We start from the raw sequence: 22,316 nt of genomic DNA, 5'->3' as shown, positions 1-22,316 counted from the left end.
GAAATTAAACAACACATGCTTACTAAACAACACAAATTATGAATAGAAAGAGACCTCCTCAACATATTGAAGGCCATACACGAAAAACTGACAGCTGACATCCTACTCGAAGGTGGAGGACTGAAAGCTTCCCCCTAAGATCAGGGACGAGGCAGGATGCCTGCTTGCACTTAACGCTGCTAGGATGTCAGTGCCACCCAGAGCCACCAACAGATCAGTGCAGTCCCTGTCAAGATCCCCAGTTCCTCGCAGAAACAGAAACTCACATGGACACACACACATGTCACATCAGCACACCACATGGACGCCAATCTCCTGGTCTGAATGCTGTGCTGAGGTCACATACCCTGGGGCGGCAGGTGGTCTGTGGCTCTCTCTTTACTATTTTTACAACTTCCTGTGAATCTATAATTATTTCACAATAAAAGGGTTTTTTGTTTCTGTTTTTTTAAAGGGAATACGCTTTTATGTACCAACACACCTCCACTGTGTACCTGCAGATCTTGTGGGTGTGCCCTGGGCAGTCTGACCAATGTCACTGAAAAATGAATGGTGTTCTACATCTGGAATCTGGTATAAAACAAAGACCAAGACTAATGGAAATTAATGCTTTCTGTGATTTAAATTTTCACTTGGAGAATAGTGTTTAAGTATTAAATATTTGTAGTAGTATCTTCAATTTTATAAATCATTTCTGTTTCTTTATTTAATGCCTTCTATTATCAAGTGTCCGTTTCAGGTAGAGAACATTTTCGCCATATTAAAATACATACTCTTGGGACTTCCCTGGTGGCGCAGGGGTTAAGAGTCCGCCTGCCCATGCAGGGGACACGGGTTCGAGCCCTGGTTGGGGAAGATTCTACACGCCGTGGAGCAACTGACCCATGTGCCACAACTACTGAGCCTGTGCACCACAACTACTGAAGCCTGCGCACCTAGAGCCCGTGCTCTGCAACAAGAGAAGCCACTGCACTGAGAAACCAGCGCGTGCCAACGAAGAGTAGCCCCCGCTCAGCACAACTGGAGAAAGCCCGTCACAGCAACAGAGCCCCAACGCAGCCAAAAAAATTAAAATAAAAATAAGTAAATAAAAGTAAAGTAAAAGACATTCTTGTCACAATGTATTAGTTCATGGTAGTAATGTAACATTCATTGCACCGATTATTATATCATTTTTAAAGACACTGCTGAAACCTTTCAGGATAGCCCTATCTTGGAAAACTGACTTACTATCACTGTGGTCGCTCACAGTTATATAAAAACATATAAGTAAAATGTTAAGAATACAGAACACTTTATGATCTGGGGAATTCCTAAGAGTTCTTGGGAATTTCAGTTTCTTGTTCTTGAGCCCCCAGACAGCACAGCCATCAGGAACCTGGGAACAGGACCTGCCGCCTGGGCCCAGCGGAGGCTGCTCTCCACGTGGTCGGCCGGCTCCCCAGCCCTTGCTGTGTTCCCTCCCAGCAGCGGAGCAGCTGTGTGCACTCACTCTAGGCTCACACCCCAAGATGGGCTCCTGCTGGGGGTTTCAGGGGTCTCTGCCCCCGCAGGCCCCAGCGCTCAGCTGGGAGGAGTGGTGCGGTGTGACTCACACCAGCTCCTGTGGGACACGCTCTGCCCATCCAGACCGTCCAGAGGCACCCGTCTCACTGGGACAGCCCCCCAACCCCGCTCCCAGCCCTGGCCCAGGGTTGAGCCTTGCGGGCAACACTAAGTGCTCTTTCAGGAGTACCTGGAAGGACGAGAGGCAGGAGAAGGAGGGGTCCAGCCAGACCCTGGTGGCTGGGTGGGGTGGCTTTGGGCAAGGCTTACCAATGGCACTGAGGGCATGCTTGAGCTCCAGGGTGAAGGCGGTGAGGGGCACGTCCTCCGACACAGGCATGACGGCCACCGTGGAGAGGTTGTTGGCGGGGTTCCCCGAGTCCCACTTGCTGCCTACAGCATGTAGCCCAAACTGGTGACCTGAGGAGCACAGGGGCATGTGCTGGCCTGAGGAGTCAGGCTGCTGCTGGGACAGTCTTGGTGTCCCTGGATGTTTCTAGGTGACACCACAGCACAAGTGGCCTGGGTGGGAGGAACGGGCACCCTGGTCTCCACACCTAGAGCCCCGCCTTTCCTGATGAAATACCAACCACCCTTTGGCACCCTTCATCTCACACGCACCAGACTGGGCCTACTGAAGGGGACACGGGTGCACGGATGCAGAGAAGACCATGAGGCTCAGAGGAAATGCAGAGCTGACAGGACTGGCCAGGGGAAGAGCCATCCTCTGACCACCCTGTCCCCCCGCCCCTTCCTGGAGTTCTTCACCGCCTGCTCCACAGACAGTAAACAGCCTGAGATTTGGAAGATCAACACCTTTCTACCATCTCACCTGCATGGGGTTTCCAGACCCCAGGGTGAGGCACAGAATGACCCAGGGGAGGTCAGGGCTGGGTCTCAGGGTGCCTGTCCTGAGGCACCCCCGTCTCAGGCTCCCCATTCTTTAGAGGTGCGGCCAGCAAGCCCCACAGCAGCAGGGACAGAGGCAGCAGGCTCGTGGGTCCACAAGTTCACTAGCCTCTGTCAGAGCATCCCTGGCTGAAGTTTATTTCCAACAACAAAGTCACTTCTTGGTGACTGGCATCTCCTGTTTTCATGGAGGTGGCTGAGGGGGTAGCCTCACTTCTGCTGGCTATGTCCCAGCCAGACCCTGGTCTTCTGGGGCCTGAATACACCAAGGGCTCTATTCCTCGCTCCCCTGGCCGGCCACTGTCCCAGCCGAGCTCCTGCACAGACCTTCCCAACTGGGAAGTGCACGGCCAGGTGCCAGATGCCAGGTGCAGACACCGGCCATGCAGGAAGGCCCAGCTCCGCCAGGAGGGAGTCCATTCCTGACTCTGCTGGTCTCGTCCCTGGGAGAAGCGGTGGGTCCTGAGCATGGAGCGTGGGTCCCCGTGAGGCCTGACCCAGGAGCCAGAGTGGGGGGTTGCAGGAGGCAGAGAGAGGGGACTGCTAATCTGGGGGCAGGGAAAGACAAGTGAGGGCTGTGAGCCAGTTGCTGGCTGCACGTGGGGCAGCAGAGGGGCCTCTTTTCACCGGTTTTTCTGCAGCTTCTCTGTGGGGAATCCCCCTCCTCTCTCTCTTTCCCAGTGACCTCTGACGTCAGAACCCTCCACCTGAGGTAGAACCAGAGGGGGATTCTCTTGCCCTCTTCTGATGGTTTTCTTTCAGCTTTTAAGAAAGGCATGTGGGAGGTTCTGGTTCTGGCCAAGAAGGAGATGGAGCCAGCATACCCCACCTGACCACTGCCCCCAGTTACAAAGAGTCTTTGGACACAACTCTCAGGAGACCCAGAGGGGCGTGGAGAGGAGGGCAGACTAGCTGGGACCTCAACTCATGGGAAGACCAGTCTATTAATGCCACAGGGCAGCAGTGCCACCACCCTGTCCCAGCTACAGCTCAGTGTGGTGCATTCCTCCCCCTCCCCATTGGGTGCTGCCTCTAGGGAGGCTTTCCAGGGCCCTAAGTTCCTGCATGGGCCTATGGACACAGTGGGGTAGACCCCCAACTCCCCATGTCCTGTACTAGAGGGGGGGGATGGAGAGAGGAGTCCTCTAAATCTAGTATGAAATCCTGGCGTCGCCCCCAAGTAGCCCACACATGAAACTGGCCAGAATCCCACAGCAGAGGCTCTGAGAACAGAATTCAGCGTGGCATACCAGCCAGCCTTCACACTGGCTCTGGGTAGCACACAAGCACAGCAGACCAGAGCAGTACTGCAAAGGCCTTGAGAATTAAGTTAACATTCAAATGCAGCCCAGGGAAGAGGGCCAGGACATGCTCTGTGAATATAAGCACATTGACAGTTTGCAAAAATAGAAGATTTAAATGGGAACCAGAGTCTTATAGCACAGTACTTGGAATCCAGGATCCAATCCACAATTACCAGGCACACCAAGAGCCAGGAGACCTCAACTTGAGCAGAAGAAGATGACAGACAGACAGACAGAAATGACATCATGTCACAGGATTTGCAAGTCCTTGACAAGGCAATAAAGCAGTGATCACAACCAGAAAGAAACAGCCTTCATGGACAGTCTTGAAGCAAATGTTGAAATATAATAACTGAAATAAAAACTCTCTGGGTGGGCTTAGGAGCAGAATCAAGAAGACAGAGGAAAGAGTCAATGACCTTGCAGACATATCAAAAGGAATTACTCAATCTGAACATCAGAGAGAGAAAAAAACCTTAAAAAACAGTGTCCCAGAGACCTTTGGGACAATAACAAAAGGTTTAACATTTGCTTCTGTGAATTTCCAGAATAGGAGAAAGAATACATGGCTGAAAGAGTATTTGAAGAAATAAAGGCTGAAACCTTTCCAAATTTGGTTTAAATATATATGTCTATATGTATGTATATAAACCTATAGATTCAAGAAGATGAGCAAATCCCAAACAAGACAGACCCAAAGAAATTCATGCCCAAACACTTCAAAATCAAATTTCTAAACACTAAAGACAAGGAAAAATCCTGAATACAGCCAGGCAGAAACGACGCACTACCTGCTTGGAAAAAATTCGAACGCCTGGATTTCTCATTAGAAGCAACAGAGGCCAGAGAAGTGGCACAAAATGTTTAAAGTGCTGAAATAAAAGGACCGTCAAGCCAAAATTGCATATCCAGCAAAAAATATCCTTCAGAACGAAGGTGAAGTAAAGACAGTCTCAGATGAAGGAAAATTAAGAGAATTTATAGCCAGCAGATCTGCGCTAAAAGGACCATTATGAAAGGAACTTCTGCAGACAGAAGGGAAACGACACCAGCAGGAAGCCTGGAGCACCAGGATGAGGAAACAGTTTTAAACGTGTTTGATGGCTGGAAGCAAAAGCTCTAACACTGTGTGAGGGGGCGTTTCAACGCAAGTAGCGGCTCTGGGCGGGGCTCTGGATGAGTGGGCGGGGCTCTGGGCAGACTCGCGGGGCTCCGAGCTGGCGGGCGGGGTTCCCGGGTCGCAGGCCTGGACACGCACCTGTCGCAGATGCCTGCTGCAGGCTGCCCAGGATCTTCTCGCCCAAGAGGTGGATCAGCCGAGTCACAACCTGGGGTCGGAGAACGAACAGAGACCGCAACCACACATTTTAAACCATGAAGCCAAGTACCTTAGACCCGTGATGTCACAACTGCCGCGGATGTAAACTGCTCTGGGCAGTGGACGGGATGCGGATGCTGTCTGGTCCCGGGCAGGTGTGGCGCATGTGGCCTGCGACCTTGCCCCGGCCGGCCTCTCCTCTCATCCCCAGGCAGGACACATGGGACAACACGGGGAGGCCACAACCCACTGCAGGCAGCCATGAGGGCCCTCCCCAGAGCCGAGGGTCATCACATGCTGCTGAGTGCCTGGCGTGGGTGGACATGGGCTGGTATTACATGATATCCAGGAAGAATTATCTTTTAAATATAATAATGCTATTTTGGTTACATTAATTCTAAATTTTTAGAGTTGCAGACTCAAGTATTTAAGGTTGGAATGTCAGAATATCTGTAATTTACTTTTAAATGCTTTTGCATAAGAATAAAGTGAGTTAAACATGTTTTAATCGCTAAGGTTTGCAGGACGGCAGAGGGTGTGCTGTACAGCAAGCCTGCTGCTGTGGCGCTTGTGTGCAGTACGGGGTCACTTTCGGAAAGAGAAGCCGCTGTCAGCTTCAGTAAAACCTACATATCCCGGGGAGCAAGGTGAGAAAGCACTGATGAGGTCATTCTGACATCAGGCAATGCTCCTCTCCTGGCGCTGCCTCCCCAAGCCGCAGCCACAGGGCTACTTCCTGGCTGTCTACAGCCCAGAGCTCTGGGCCTGACTATGGAAAAAGAGGGCTCTGAGACCTTGTGCTACAGTAACCAGCGTCCACAGACCCTGCGGGCCAGCCCTCCACCTGCAAGCTAACTCAGAGACCCTCTCTTACCCCCAGGACTCTGGCGTCAGAGACCCACGGAAGATGCAAGTGAAACTGTCCAAATTTTAGGATGTGAGACAAAACAGAGTTTGAGCAGAGTGATCCAAAACAGAAGCAAAAAGGAGTCTGGTTTATATACAAGTAACCCTGCAGCAAACTGTCAACTGGAGCTAATGTAACAAACCACATTTCATTATGGAAAATTTCAAACATGCACAAAAGTAGAGAGAAGAGTACAGTGAACCCCCCTTTCCCATCACCCAGCTTCACCCATCTTATTTCACACACATACCCCCAGAATTTTGAAGACAATCCCAAACACAGCTTTTTATCCACTAATATTTGAACTTGTATCTCTAAAATATCACAATGATACAATTATCACAATTACAAATTAACAATAGTTGTAAGTTAAAACTACTTTTAAAAAAAATAAATTTATTTATTTATTGGCTGTGCTGGGTGTTCGTTGCAGCGCGCAGACTTTCTCTAGTTGCGGCAAGCAGCGGCTACTCTTTGTTGCAGTGTGTGGGCTTCTCATTGAGGTGGCTTCTCTTGTTGTGGAGCTCTAGGTGCCCAGGCTTCAGTAGTTGTGGCTCATGGGCTCAGTAATTGTGGCTCGTGGGTTCTAGACAGCAGCCTCAGTAGTTGTGGCGCACAGGCTTAGCTGCTCCGCGGCATGTGGGAACTTCCCGACCAGGGCTCAAACCTGTGTTCCCTGCATTGGCAGGCGGATTGTTAATCACTGTGCCACCAGGGAAGTCTCAGGTAAGCCTACTTTTAAAAGCGATCATTTCTATGTCAAATGAAAAAGGTTCACAACAGGCCAATGGACACATGAAAAGGTGCTCAACATCTTTAGTCATCAGGGAAATGCAAACCCTAGCCACAAGGGGCACCATCTTCTCCCAGAGAACCACCCAGGTCAAAGAAGACCAATGCCTGCTTCAAGGTGGAACCAGAAAAAAGGGCACAGCCCCTCAAAGAGCTAGCGGCCTGAGCCTGAGCCGGACCCCCACACATCGCCCTAGCCAGCTGCACGGTGCCTGCAAGGAGACCCCCCAGGGCTCCCCCAGGGAAGGTGCTCTGCACACTGCCCTCACCTGCAAAGACGTGCCCTGTACCAGGCCTGGGCCTGCCCCAAGGACAGCAAGGCCTCCCCTCTGCTTAGGGCTGTGTCTTTCCTCTCTGCCTTGCTCTTAACAACCCTGCTAGCTGAAGTGGGAGGCTGGCCATTTCTGTTTCTACCTGGAACTCTATCTACTTCCCTTCCAAACCCCTCTGTTAGTTTTCTTGGAGTTTTCTAGTAAAAAGATACATATTATCTGCAAATGTAATTTTTACTCCTTTTCCAAATATATACCAGTTTTCTCATCTTTTTAACTTCCTGTGTTAGCTGACAAGGAGGCTGGCTTGTTCTGGACTTTGGTGGTCTGGAAGAAACAGTCTTTGTTATATAAAAGAAGTTTCCTTTCACTCCTATTTTATTTGAAATGTTTACTGGGGCTTTCCTGTTGGCGCAGTGGTTAAGAATCCACCTGCCAATGCAGGGGGCACGGCTTTGATCCCTGGTCCGGGAAGGTCCCACATGCCGCAGAGCAACCAAGCCCATGAGCCACAAGTACTGAAGCCCGTGCGCCTAGAGCCCGTGCTCCACAACAAGAGAAGCCACCCAACAAGGAGCCCACGCACTGCAATGAAGAGTAGCCCCTGCTCACTGCAGCTAGAGAAAGCCCACGTGCAGCAACGAAGACCCAACGCAGCCAAAAAAAGAAAAAGTGTTTATTATTAGTAATGGCTGAATTTTGTCAAATGCCTTGATATAATCATAGGGTCTCCTTTAATTTTTTGCCATAATTAATCGTGTTTTAATAACTGGACTAACACTCTTTGATGGACCCTAATCAGACACATATTTACCATAGTTGATCTGCTAACATTCAGAGTATTTATAGCTATGGTACTAAAAGAAATTATTGAAGGTTTTCTTTGCTGCATTTTATTTTTATCAAGTTTTGGTATTAAAGTCATGTTAACTTCATAAATAAACTGGGGGCTGTTTCATTTCTTCACACACAGGCTCACGAGGGTAGAGCAGGCTTGAGCCTTCAGAGTGGCCACTACTGTGACCTTGTCCAGTAGCAGCCCTGCCACCTCCTCCTCCTCCAAACTTCTAAGGTGCAGGCTCTCCATTTCCGTGACTATACCCTCATTACTCAGAAGCAGGGCTGCCCCGTGTCACCGCCTGGCTGCCCACGGGGCCTGGCAGTCTCACCTGCCCAGCCGCACGGTGAGGAAGCCGCGGGCACAGCTGCCGGTGAGCACGCGCCTGGGGAAGCAGGGACCCGGCCCTCCCCCCCACAGTCGCCCCCGCGACCTTCCAGACTGAAGTCGGCCTGCTCCAGGCTGTTTCAGCCTGGCCCTCGCTCTGGCACATGGACTTCACAGCCCCGACGTCCTGCTCCCCGACGCAGACCTCACCTGCGGGTACCTGCGCTTGATGGAGGTCAGGGCTCCTTCAGGAAGCTTGGCCAGCTCTGAGTCCCGAATGGCATGCACTGTGGTCGCCCTGGCCTGGTGGGTGAGTGTCTCCACCTGGGGACAGGAGCCGGTGCTGGGGCCGCACGCTGACCCCACCAGCCTGCAGGCCCATCCGCCAAATTCTGGACCTGAGGGCAGGTCCCCGCAGCCCTCCCAGAGCAGGTGGGGAGTGGGAGAAAACGGGGCTCGCCCAGCACCCCTGCACTGGTGAAGGAAGCGTCAGAGAGAGCTGTGGGCCTGCTGCCAGTGCCACAAATGGCACAGGGCCTCATCCTACCCGTGGGGCCTCCGGGTCTCAGAGGGACCACCTTCCGAGGGGCCACTCCTGAGCCCCCACCCCCTCCAGGCCAGCACTCTTCCTGGAGGGAGACCTTCGGGAGACAACGCTTGGGGCGACTCTACTCCCTGTGCCGCAGCCCTGGTGGGCAGCAAGCAGCCCCGCCCAGGCCCCCAGAAGAGGTAACAGGCCAGGCGGGCGTGGTGTGGGCCGGCCCTACCACACCGACGAGGTCTCCGCGGCCGTACTCCCCCGCCAGCCGCTTTTTGCCATCATCCTTCCGGATCACCGAGCGCAGGCGGCCGCTGAGCACGATGTAGGTACAGTCCGACTTGTCCCCCTGCCTGCGGGACAGAGGCTGCTGGGGGGCGGGCAGGGCACCCAGCCGGAAGCCCTCAGCCACCCAAGGCAGCAAAAGAAAAAAAAAATCCAGTCTTCTCACTACATATTTTGTTTTGGAAAATAGTTATTTTCCACTAAAAAATATGTATACTAACATGTAAAGGATTTATTGTTGATTTTTAAATAAATGACTTTAAATAATGATTTAAATTTTTTTTTAGTTTTAATTTTTCAAACCATGAACATCAGTAGCTATAACCCAGGTCTGTCTGACTAGGGCGAGTGAGCCTGCATTCAGCCGTCGTCAGGACGTGGGACTGAGGCCACCACTGGGGCCCACACCAGAGCACAGCACCTTCCCGACCACGGCTTCCTCCCACAGGGCTCGCTGGGCCCGGCGCCCCTCCAGCCTCACCTGTATATGGCGCGCCCGGCCTCCACCTCCATCCAGTCCAGGGCAAAGTCCATCTGCCGCACGAAGGACGACACCCTCTGCACCACGGTGTGCGCCATGCCCAGGACCACGGCTGGCTGCCCCCGCATGATGCTGCCGGGCGCCCAGAGTCACTCCCGGCCCCGGCGTCCAGGGCCAGCCCCGCAGGCTCCACCCCTTCACTCCGGGCCAAAGCACCCCCACTGAGCAAGCCAAGACGCCCACTCAGCTGCGGGCAAGGACAGAGCACAGCACCCAGTCCGCCACCTGCTGCACGGCAGCGCAGGTGTGCCCAGCGGTCCCAGCTGTCACCACCCCACAGTGTGCCTGGAGCGCAGGCCACGCATAAGGTCCCAGTCCTGGCAGCGGGTCCCAGCCCGGCCCCCCGTGTTGTGCCATCACAGCCAGAGCAGGGGCGGCACGAGGGAGGGTGTGGCCGAGGGGCCAGCGCAGAGCCCATGGGGGCCTGGGACCCAGACAGCCACTGGGTCCAGCAGGAACATCAGCCACTGTCGCCGTTTGCCACGTGTGAACGGGGCTGGCGGTGGGGAGGGAAGCAGGTGACCCGCTATAGTGTGGAAGCTTCCGGAAGGCAGCAGCAGCGGGGAGTGGTCAGCACGTGGGCTGCAGTCTGGCTGGCCTGGGCCATGGAGTGCCCAGTGTGGGGCCTGGGTGACTCAGCTGAGCCATGGGTGGATGAAGTCACAGTCCCCGAGAGGACTACGTCGGGGGCAGAAGCACATCGGGGAAAATGCAAGGTTCTGCTTCGGATGACGGGGGTGGGAACCCAGGGGCCATCAGGACAGCAGCCACACGAGCCGCGGCTCCAGAGGGAAGGGTGTTGGCGCATAGGGTCCCTTGGGACATCATCCCGGAGCTTCCTGCATCAGGGGACTCACGCTGTGAGCACGTACACACGGACACAGACACGCACATGCACGTGGACACAAACAGATACGCAAGCACGCCCTGCCCCACGTGGAGATGCACATGCACGACACAGGCAACTCCGAGGGCCCCGCAGGAGCTCGGCGGGGCGGGGACTCACTCGTAGAAGTGCGCCTTGGAGATGGAGAGGAAGCTGCAGTCCCGGTTGGCCCTGATGGTGAAGGTTAGAGGCTCGCCCGTGAGCACGGCCAGCTGGCCCACCATCTCGCCAGGGCGCGTGACAAACAGGAACGTGTCCTCCTCGCTGTCGATCTTCCGCTGGTACACGTGCAGCAGCCCCGAGATCACGAAGAGGATGTTCACGTCCTGACAAAATGTAGGGCGCTGGGCAGCCGCCACCCTGGGCTTCGCCCGCTTGCCGTGTCACTTAGTCACCAATCCCAGCAGACTGGCCCTCTGGGGGAGGGGGTCCCCGCAGCGGCCCAGCCCTGGGGGCACACCCCTTCTTCCGGCGCCACGCGTGGACGGTGCCACACAAACACGCCAGCGGCTCAACCTGCACGGAGCGGCCGCAGCCTACAGGCTGGTCGCCCGTTTCACAACCCCATCCCTGCTTCCAGCCCTCGAGGGGCAAGGAGCGGAGCGCCTCCTCTCCTCCCCGTGCAGTCCCCGCAGCCCTGCACGTAGCACACCTTCAGGGCCCAGCATCTGCAGATGTGCCTGTGAGACCAGGCTGGTGCTGACCCCTCTCAGGACCCTTCCCCCATCGGACCCCCCTTCCTGGTCTGAGCGGAACAGGGCCAGTGAGACAGAGACGAAAGCCGACCTTGCTGGGCCCCGCGGGCTCTGGGCAGCTGGGGGCGGGCAGAGGCGGCTCTTGCTCCAGCTGCAGCCCGAGGGGCCGCTGGGCACTGTGCGCTGGGCGCTGCATCCCAGGCGGCCGGTGCCGGGAGCCAGCCGCAGCCCGCTTCCTCTGAGGGAAAGGACAGGCCTTTCCCAGGCCCATAAAGACAAAAAGAGAGAAAGGGAAGAGGGGAGGAGAGAGGCCCGAGGGCGGGTCTCAGTGGGCGCCCTAGGAGGCCTGGCGCGTGCTCCCCTCAGGCTGCCCCTGCCACGGCCCGGCCCGGTGCCCACAGCGGGGCTGCTGGGCCGTCTGCCGCGTCGGGTCGGCATCCAGGCCGGGCGGCGATGCTCCGGAGGAGAGCCAGCACGGGGCTGGGGGACCCAATTCGGCCCGTTCTCCCGGCGAGAGGTCTTTCTCATCACAGCCGCTCTGCGAGCACACTAAGCGCACCTGCTCCCGGCTAGTGCAGGGCCAGGGAGGCGGCCCTCACCAAGTGAGGCCTGGGGAGACGTGGCCTCCGCCCGCCCGGCAGAGCAGGGCTCTCAGAAACAAAATTATTTTTTGTCTGCATTAGGTTTGAGGACCGAGCTAACACAGCGCTTCCCCCTGTGGCTGGCTTCCTGAGTGACATCAGCAGTGACTCTGGTGCACAGGCCTGTGTGCAGGCTGCACAGGAGCCACGGTGGGAAGAGGGTGGGCTCAGGGGCTGCCAACACGCCTGCAGAGGGCTGCACAAGCCCGCGGGAGGGAGCCCCCCAGAGTCAGGGACAACAGCCCACACATCGTGCCCGGTGGGGGCCCAGCGTGGACCCGGTTGAGGCCGCCTCCTCTGAGCTCCACCCAGGGCCCGCTCTCTCACGCCAGAGCCCTTCCCTCACCTGGTCTCCCTGCCTCGACACCACCGTGCCCCCGGGGGCGTGGAGAAGCGTCACCCGGCCATCCAACAGCGAAGGGTCCTGGGAACGGATACTCGGGGTCAAGACAAGGAGCACAGAGAAACCAGCTTACCTGCAGGCTGCACATGGCCCCCCCCAAAGCAGAGTGCCACAGCCACTGGGCACCGACAGTCCTCGGAGAAGCACCTGTGGAGATGGACCTGGGGACGCCACCAGCGACAAACTGGTAACATCAGCACAGGACAAATGCCAGTGGGACACGGCATGAAATCAGAAATGTACCCCCCAACAGTTCTGCAAAGGTTACATAACAGGGAGAAGATTTTATTTCCGTGAGAAAGGTGATTTATTGACTGAGTGATGCTGGCCTAACTGGCACGCATCCTGGGCTGGACACCCTTTTCCCCACTAGCTACACCTGCAGCAATGGCATCTTCACAGCACACCCAGCACCACACCCAGCAGCTCAGGAGAGGAACCGGGAAAGCGAGTGTCCAAGGGCGTGGAAATACCAGCTGTGTTTAAAGCCACAGTTCACAGTGACAGTAGAACAAAAACATGAAGAAAACTCATTGGTCACCTCTGAAGATGACAAGGGCCCAAACCATTAGTTCCAGCATCGCAAACCCAAGGACGCACAAATCTGAGTCTGGGCATCAGGGCTGCCAACACCCCACAGAGAAAGATGGACGCCAGGTGCCTCCTGAGCAAGAGCGAGGCCTGCGCCCCGGTTCCCACACCAGCTGTCAGACACAGCGGACTTGAGGGACGACACGGTCTCTTGATAAAGGACAGACGAGGGCTTTAGAGAAGAGCCCTGAGAACCCATCACCCCCGCAGCGCATGGACCCAGCCATTCACCACTACCTTCTGAACATGGGAGGCTTGGAGCTGACTGAACAGTTAAAGATATTAAAGAATTATTCTTGCCTTTTGGGGGTGATAGGGCATTATGTTACGTTTAAAAACAGCCCATGTCTGGGAGTTCCCTGGTTGTCCAGTGGTTAGGATTCCGGGCTTTCACTGCCTTGGCCTGCGTTCAATCCCTGCTCAGGGAACTGAGATCCGGCAAGCCACGAGGCACAACCGAAAAACAAAACAAGACAAAACAAAAACAGCCCATTTCTTTTAGAGAGAAATACCGAACGAAGTCTTTGCTGAAGACGTAACGTGAAGGGCATTGCTGCGCGGGGAGGGGTGAATGGAGGCACAGACAAAACAAGACGGGCACGAGCTCATCAACTTTCTGCTGGATGGCGGGTCCCCAACCTCATTACATTTTTCCACCTATTTTGCTTGGGTCTGAGTTTTTCCATAATAAAAGTTCCTTCCTTCCTTCCTTCCGTCCGTCCGTCCGTCCTTCCTTCCGTCCTTCCTTCCGTCCTTCCTTCCTTCCTTCCTTCCTTCCTTCCTCTTTCTTTCTCTCTCTCTCTCTCTCTCTCCCTCTCCCTCTCTCTCTCTCTCTCTTTCCTTTCTTTCTTTTTGTTTTTTAAGAGAGACTGAGGAAACAAAGCAGCACCAGCACTGTGTGGACTCATTTGGACCCTGATCTGTACAGCAAGAACAGGAGACTCTAGACGATTCACAGACTTCTTGTTTCCGGGCCGGCAAGGAAGGAGCTAGGAAGAAATCTCTCATCCTAATAAGAAAAACACTAAAAAACCTGAAAAGTCAACAGCTCTAATTAGACCCATAAGAGAAGTTGGGTCCCCGCTGCCCCTGGGTGGAGGGGGGCGCAGAGCCCACAAAGGGAGACCTTGGGGCCCCCCCAGCTGCTGGAGGCTCGGGGGCAAGTCTGGGAGATGAAAACTCCCGGGACGCAGTCACGGGGCCCCTCGGCGTCGTGAGCTCCACCTCCAGGAGCTCGACAAGGTTCCCGCAGTGAATAAGAGAAAACCCCCCTCAGGCCTCCAGTGGAGGGGGGGGAAGGAACCGCTGTGAACCAGCCAACAAGGCCTGCCCTCAGGGGAAACTAGTTAACTAGAGCCTAACCTGTTGGGGTTTTATCAGAGCCGAACTGACCAAGAGGAGAGAAATGCCAGCTCCAGCCCACTCTCACCACCCTGTCTCGCTAAGGGGTCTGGAGCAAAACTGGGAAGCACAGGGGAAGGTCGCAGTCCCGAGGCACAGGCTGACCAAAGGCTGAGGCCACACCCCTAAGTCACAGGACGCATCTCTGCCCCTCATCACTAAAGGCCTATTTACTGCACTTCCTTTGACCAGGTACATCATGTCCAGCTATAAAGGGAAAATTACAAGGCATACTAAAAGGCAAAAAAACAGTGTGAAGACACAAAACAAGCATCAGAATCAGACATGGCGGGACTTCCCTGGTGGCACAGTGGTTAAGAATCCACCTGCCAATGCAGGGGACACAGGTTTGACTCCTGGTCCAGGAGGATCCCACATGCCATGGAGCAATGAAGCCCGTGCGCCACAACTTCTGAGCGAGCCTGTGCTCTAGAGCCCACAAGCCACAACTACTGGGCCTGCGTGCCACAACTACTATGAGCAATGAAGCCCATGCACCTAGATCCCATGCTCTGCAACAAGAGAAGCCACCACACTGAGAAGCTTGTCATTGCAACGAAGAGTAGCCCCCGCTCGCCACAACTAGAGAAAGCCCATGCACAGCAGTGAAGACTCAATGCAGCCAAATAAATAATTAAATTAAATTAAGAAAAGAATCAGACATGGCAAGGATGTTGGAATTATCTGACTGGAATTTAAAATAACTATGGTTAATATACTAAGGCTCTAACGGAAAAGGAGACAGCATGCAAAAACAGATGAGGAATGTAAGCAGAGAGATAAAAATTATAATAAAGCACAAAAGGAAATGCCAGAGACCACAACACTGTAAGAGAAACGAAGGGTGCCTCTGATAAGCTTGTTAGTAGACTCGACGTGGCTGAAGATACACCAACAGAAAAATCCAAACTGAAAAGCAAACAGAAAAACAACGGATAAAAACAGACAGAACATCCAAGGACTGTGGGGCAACTATAAAAGGTGTAACATGTGCATAATGGGAATAGCAGAAGGAAAAGGAGAAAGGAACAGAAGAAATATTTGAAGCAATAATGAATGAAATTAGGGTCAGGCCAAACCACACATCCAGGAAGCTCAGAGAACATCAAGCAGGATAAATACCAAAAAAATGACACCTGGGCATATCATATTCAAGTTACAGGAACTTAAAGATAAAAAGAAAACACACAAACTCTGAAGGAAGCCAGAGGTAACACTATTTGCAGAGGAACAAAGAAAGGAATTACTTCAGACTTCTCAGAAACCATGCAGGTGGGTGAAATTATTCTCCAAAAGTGAAGGAGAAATAGACTTTCTCAGAGAAACAAAAATTGAGGGAATGTGTCGCTTGTAGACCTACCTTCTACAAATGTTAGAAGTTCCTTAGAGAGAAGGAAAATGATGTAGGTCAGAAACTCAGATCTACATAAAGAAAGGAAGAACACTGGGGACAGAATAAGCAAAGGTAACATAAACACTTTCCTTGTTCTTATTCCTAATCTAACAGGTAAGTTTGCTTCAAATTAATAACAGCAACAAAGCATTAGATGATGTGTGCTTATACACCAGGGAGCCATGGTACACACAAGGCCGGGAGGGAGGATTGGGGTTATTTTGTTATTATAGCCACAAAGTAGTAGAGTGTCTAAAAGGAAAACTCTCTTTTTCTCCACACACTTAATACTTCTGACACCAAATGTGTGGGTTTTTCCCACACCAAGTAATCCTCCAACTCTTCAGACTCCAACAGAGTGTCCTAGGTCTCAATTCTGACACTAACTACCTGGCCTTAGCATCCGACCCCACAGGTCAGGGGCTCAGTCCCACAAGCCTGCCCTGCACTTCAGACACCAATTGCAAATAGAGGCTCCCCAGGCTGCCCACACGTCTGTCTGACTTGGCTACAAACCAGAGGTTCCCACAACCATAATTTGCCAGAACGGCTCACATAACTCAGGAAAACACTTATGTTACCAGTTTATTATACAGTTGACCCTTGAACAGCATGGGTTTGAAAAGCATGGGTCCACTTATATAGATTTTTTTTCAATAAATACATATCATACTACAAGATCTGTGGTTGGTTGGATGCTGTGGATGCAGAGGGCTGACTGTAAGGATACATGTGGGTTTTCAACTGCCTGGAGGATGGGCACTTCCACCCCCCCCTTGTCCAAGGGTCAACTGTAAATAAAGGATGTGGTAAAGGATGCAGAGGGACAGCTGGATGGAGAGGTACACACGGCGAGGTCTGGGAGGGCCCCAAGCCCAGGAGCTTCTGTCCCCATGGAGTTGGGTACACCACCCTCCCAGTGTGGATGTGAAACTCTCCAAACCCCACAGTCCAGGGATTTTTTTAAACTCAGTCTCCAGCCCTTCTTCCTGGAGGATGGAGGTGGAGCTCCAAGTCCCAAGCTTCTGACCGTGGCTTTGTCCTTCTGGTGACCAGCCCCACCCAGGGGCCCACTAAGAGTCGCCTCTTCCTGCTACCCAGGAAATTTCCAGGGATTCATGAGGTTGGTGTCAGGAACCAGGGGCAGAGACCAATATGTATATTTCTTAAGATATCACAGTGTTATTTGAAACTGGACTTGGCTTAGCTATAAATGTATATTGCAAACTGTAGGGCAATCACTAAAAAAAAAATTAAAAAAAAGAAGTATAACAGATAAGCTAAGAAAGAAGAAATATAATCATATAACATGTTCAATCAAAACCACACACACACACACAAAAAACAGGAAAAGAGCAGCAGACAAAAACAGGAACAAAGGACAGGGACAACAAACAGGCAACAGCAACAAACATGATAGGGTCAGTCCAACTACATCAGTACTCACACCGATTAAAAGACAGATTGTCAGATTAGCTAAAAATAACAAAACCCAACTCTATCTTGTCTATAAGAAACCTGCTGTAAACACAAAGACATATATAGATTAAAAGTAGATGGGTGGAGAAAGATATACCATGCTAACACAGAAGAAAGCAGGAGTAACTACTTTAATTTCAGACAGGGCAGACTTCAGAAAAGGAACGTTATCAGGGAAAGAGAAGGAGATGTTAAAGGAGTCGATTCTCCAAGAAGACATAACAATCCAATACATGATGCAAATATGCCTAACAGCAGAGCATCAAAACGCATGCGGCAGAAACCAATGGAGCTACAAGGAGAGGCAGGTGGGTCCGCTATATAGGTGGAGACCTCAACACCCTTCTACCAGAGGTGGACAGATCCAGCAGGCAGAAAACCAGTGAGGACACAGTTGAACTTAACAACACCATCAATCATCTGGATATAATTGATATCTGTAGACCAATTCATACAAAAGCAGCAGAATACAGTCTTCTCAAGCTCACATGGAACACTCACTAAGATAAACTACATTCTGGGCCATAAACCACATCTTCACAAATTCAAAAGAACAGAAGTCATACAATATCTGCTCCCTCAGACTATAATGGAATTAAACTAGAAATCAATAACAGAAGATAGCGGGGATATCCTCAAATACTTGGAGGCTGAACAACACACATCTAAAAAACACATGGGTCAAAGAATAAATCTCAAGAGAAATTTAAAAATATTTAGAACTAAATGAAAATGAAAACACAATTTAGTTTGTATAACCCAGCAAAAGCAGTACTTAGAGGGAAATTTATAGCACTGACGACATGCTAAAAAAGAAGAAAGATCTACTATCAATAATCTAAGCTTCTGGGTTTCCTAGGTGGCGCAGTGGTTAAGAATCCACCTGCCAATGCAGGGGAACCAGGTTCCATCCCTGCTCCAGGAAGATCCCACATGTCGCAGAGCAACTAAGCCCGTGTGCCACAACTACTGAGCCTGTGCTTTAGAGTCTGTGAGCCACAACTATTGAGCCCATGTGCTGTAACTACTGAAGCCCACACGCCTAGAGCCTGTGCTCCGCAACAAGAGAAGCCACGGTACTGAGGAGCCTGCGCACCACAACAAAGAGTAGTCCCCACTCACTGCAACTAAAGAAAGCCAGCGCACAGCAAAAAAGACCCAACACAGCCAATAAAATAAATAAATAAATAAATTTATATATAAAAAATAATAATAATCTAAGCTTCCACTTTAGGAAACTAGAAAAAGAAAAGCAAATTAAATCCAAAGTAAGCAGAAGAAAAGAAACAATAAAAATTAGAGCAGATGGGACTTCCCTGGTGGTCCAGTGGGTAGGGCTCCTCGTTCCCAATGCAGGGGGCCCAGGTTCAATCCCTGGTCAGGGAACTAGATCCCGCATGCATGCCGCAACTAAGAAGTCTGCATGCCACAATGAAGATCCTGCGTGCCACAACTAAGACCCAGTGGAGCCAAAATAAATAAATAAATAAATACATTTTTTTAAAGTAGAGCAGAAATCAATGAAGCTGAAAACAGAAAATCAATAGAAAAAAATCAACAAAACCAAAAGCTGGTTCTTTGAAAAGATCAATAAAATTGATAAGGCTTGGACTTCCCTGATGGTCCAGTGGTTATGACTCCACGCTTGCAACACAGGGGGTGTGGGTTTGATCCCTGGTTGGGGAACTAAGATCCCACATGCCATGTGGTGTGGCCAAAAAAAAAAGAAAAAAAAAATTGATAAGCCTCTATCTCAGCTAACCAAGAAAAAAAAAGAACAGTTACAAATTATGATCAGAAATGAAAGAGGAGACATCACTACAGATGCCATGGAAATTAAAAGGATAGTAAAGGAATACTATAAACAACTCTATGCCCACAAAGATCACCTAGATTAAACGAGCGAATTCTTTGAAAGACACAATCTGCCAAAATTCACACAAGAAAAGAGAGACAACCTGAATAGGCCTATATTTATTAAGAAATAACAATTTTCAAAACCAGAAAGCACTAGGCCCAGAAGGATTCACTGGTAGATTCTACCAAATATTCAAGGAAGAAATTATACCAATTCTCTACCACTTCTTTCAGAAGATAGAAGCAGAAGGAATACTACTTAACTCATTCTATGAGCCCAGCATTTCCCTAACACGAAAAACAGACAAACACATTACAAGAAAAGAAAACCAAAGACCCATATCTCTCCTGAACATAAATGCAAAATTTCTCAACAAAGCATTTGGCAAATTGAGCGCAACAACAGATAAAAAGAATTATATTCGGGACTTCCCTGGTGGCACAATGGTTAAGACTCCCTGCTCCCAATGCAGGGGGTCCAGGTTCAATCCCTGGTCAGGGAACTAGATTCCACATGCATGTCGCAGCTAAGAGTTTGCATGCCACAACTAAGGCACCTGCAAGAGCCACAACTAAGGAGCCTGCCTGCCGAAACTAAGACCCAGCGCAACAAAATAAAATAAAAAATAAATACCTTTAAAAAAAGAATTATACACAACAACCAAGTGGGATTTATCCCAGGTGTGCAAGGCTGGTCCAATATTCAAAAATCAATTAATCCACCACATCAACAGGATGAAGAAGAAAAATCACACAATCCTATCAATAAATGCAGAAAAAGCATCTGACAAAATCCAACACCCCTTCGTGATAAAAAAAAAACTCTCAGTAAACTATAATGGAGGAGAATTTGCTCAACTTGATAAAGAATATCTACAAAAAACCTAAAACGAACATCACACTTACCAGTGAGAAAATCGAAGCTTTCCCACTAAGATTAGGCATAAAGCAAGGATGTCCTCTCTCACAACTCCTTTTCAACATTATACTGGAAGTCCTAGCTAATGTGATAAGACAAGACAAAAAAGAAAACGCATAAGGATTGGTAAGGAAGAAATAAAACTGTCTTTGTTCATGGATGAAGTGATGGTCTACAGAGAAAAATCCAGAAGAATCAACAAAAAAAATTCTTAGAACCAATAAGCAATTTTAGCAAGGTTACAGGATGCAAGGTTAACATACAAAAGTCATATACCAGCAATGAATAAGTGGCATTTGAGATTACAAACACAATAACATTTATATTAGCACCCCTCAAAATGAAATAAGTATAAATATAACAAAGTACGTATAAGATCTCTATGAAGAAAATTATAACTCTTGATGAAAGAAGTCAAAAAATAACTAAATTATTGGAGAAATATTCCATGTTTATGGATAGGAAGACAATATTTTCATGATGTCACTTCCTCCTAACTTGATCTATAGATTCAATGCCATTTCAATCAAAATTGCACATTTTGTGGATATTGACAAACTGATTGTAAGGTTTATAGAGAGGCAAAAGACCCAGAACAGCCAACACAATATTGAAGGAGAAGAACAGAGTTGGAGGACTAACACTACCCAACTACAAGACTTACTATAAAGCCACAGTTAGCAAGACCGTGGATGTATTGGTGAAATACGGCAAAGAGGTCAGTGAACAAAATACAGAACCCCAAAACAGATCGCCCCATAAGTGCAGTCAACTGATCTTTGAAACAGGAACAAAGGCAATAACTAAACGCAGAAAAAAAAGCCTTGTCAACAAGCGGCACTGGAACAACTGGACATCCACGTGCAAAAAATTAATCCAGACACGGACCTCACGCCCTTCTGAAAAAGTAACTCAAAAGAGACCTAAGTGTAAAATGCTAAACTATAAAAATCCTAGAAAGATGACATAGGAGAAAATCTAAATGACCTGGGGTTGTGTGACGGACTTTCTATACAGGACACCGAAGTCATGATCCATGAGAGAAAGAATCCACAAGCTGGACTTCATTACAATTGAAAAGACACTGTCAAGAAAAAGAAAAGACAAACCACAGACTGGGAGAAAATGCTGCAAAAGACCCCTCTGATAAAGGACTTTTATCCAAAATATACAAAGAACACTTAAAACTCAACAATAAGAAAACAATCTGTTTAAAAAAGGGGCCAAAAACCTTAACAGACCCCTTATTCTCAAAGAACAATCACAGATGGCAAATGAGCATGTGGAAAGATTCTAGACGTCATATGTCATCAGAGAAATGCAAATTAAAACAACAGTGAGATACCACTACACACTTATTAGAATCACACAGACAACACCAAACGCTGGAGAGGCTGTGAAGCAACAGGGACTCTCATCACTGCTGGTGGGAATGCACGCAGCGCAGCCCGTTTAGAAGACCGTGCGGCGGTTTCTTACAAAACTGAATACACTCTTACCATGTGATCCAGCCACCACACCCCTTAGTGTTTACCCAAATGAGTTTAAATATTAGGCCCGTGTGGGCGCATAGCGCAGCTTTGTTCGTTAATTGCCAAAACTTGGAGGGAACCAAGATGTCCTCCAGCAGGTGATGGATAAATAAATTGTGGTCCCTCCAGACGCAGGAATATGATCCAGCACTAGAAAGACACGAGCCGTCGAGCCATGAGACCTGGAGGAAACTCAGATGAAAATTACTAAGTGAGAGAAGCCCATCTGAAAAGGCTACTACTATGTACACAGTATGACTCCAACTCTGTGACACTCAGGAAGAGGCAGAACTGTGCCGTCCATATAAAGAGCGGGCTGGGAGAGGGAGGATGATCAGGAGAGCACAGGGGCTTTAGGGCAGTGAAACTATTCTGTGTGAACCTACCATAGTGGGCACATGTCAGCCTGCATGGTCCAAACCCACACAACGTACAACACCGAGTGAACCCCAAGGTCAACTGTGGACTTTGGGTGACGATGACGCGTCCAGGCAGGTTCCTCACTTGTCACAAATGTCCCATCTGGTGGGGGTGGGGATAACGGAGGAGGTGGTGCATGTGTGGGAGGGTGGGGGGGTACATGGGAAATCTCTACATTCTCCTCAATGTTGCTGTGAACCTAAAACTGCTCTAAAAAATAAAGTCTGTTAAAAAAAATTTTTTTTAATAGTGAAAAAAAAACCATTTCATGATACAGTTGAGGAAACATGAACACTGGCGGGGTGGGTTATGTTACGAGGTCTTTTCAACAGTTGAATTACGAGAATGATATTGTGGTTCTGTTTTGAAACAGGGTCCTTAACCTTTAGAGAGGGATGATGTGCAACGATACAGTGTTTGAAATTTTTCAGACAGGAAGTGACTGGAGGAGGGGTTAGGAGTCTAGTTCTAGAAAGACCAGCCACGAGCGGATGATCATTGGCTGGGGAACAGGTACGTGGTG

General features: G+C 50.1%; 1 protein-coding gene across 10 annotated transcripts in view; it reads right to left on the bottom strand.

Moving 5' to 3' along the window:
* The window catches only part of PNPLA7 (patatin like phospholipase domain containing 7), a 68,016-nt gene that overhangs the window by 17,203 nt on the left and 28,497 nt on the right, over positions 1 to 22,316 (bottom strand). For all 10 annotated transcript variants that reach the window (XR_009051415.1, XM_057722855.1, XM_057722859.1 and 7 more), the window contains 7 exons: positions 12,145 to 12,222; positions 10,583 to 10,788; positions 9,517 to 9,648; positions 8,980 to 9,103; positions 8,423 to 8,536; positions 5,017 to 5,086; positions 1,816 to 1,965 (listed from right to left, as the gene is read on the bottom strand). Coding sequence is in view for 9 of the 10 variants with exons in the window: in XM_057722855.1 (XP_057578838.1) it covers positions 1,816 to 1,965; positions 5,017 to 5,086; positions 8,423 to 8,536; positions 8,980 to 9,103; positions 9,517 to 9,648; positions 10,583 to 10,788; positions 12,145 to 12,222 (874 nt within the window). In the remaining variant the exon portion in view is untranslated. The remainder of the gene's footprint in view (positions 1 to 1,815; positions 1,966 to 5,016; positions 5,087 to 8,422; positions 8,537 to 8,979; positions 9,104 to 9,516; positions 9,649 to 10,582; positions 10,789 to 12,144; positions 12,223 to 22,316) is intronic.

The sequence above is a fragment of the Hippopotamus amphibius genome, chromosome 2, assembly GCF_030028045.1.
Source record: "Hippopotamus amphibius kiboko isolate mHipAmp2 chromosome 2, mHipAmp2.hap2, whole genome shotgun sequence".
Classification (NCBI taxonomy): Eukaryota; Metazoa; Chordata; class Mammalia; order Artiodactyla; family Hippopotamidae; genus Hippopotamus; species Hippopotamus amphibius.
Note: the sequence above shows the minus strand (reverse complement) of the source record. Positions and strands in the feature narration are given on the sequence as shown.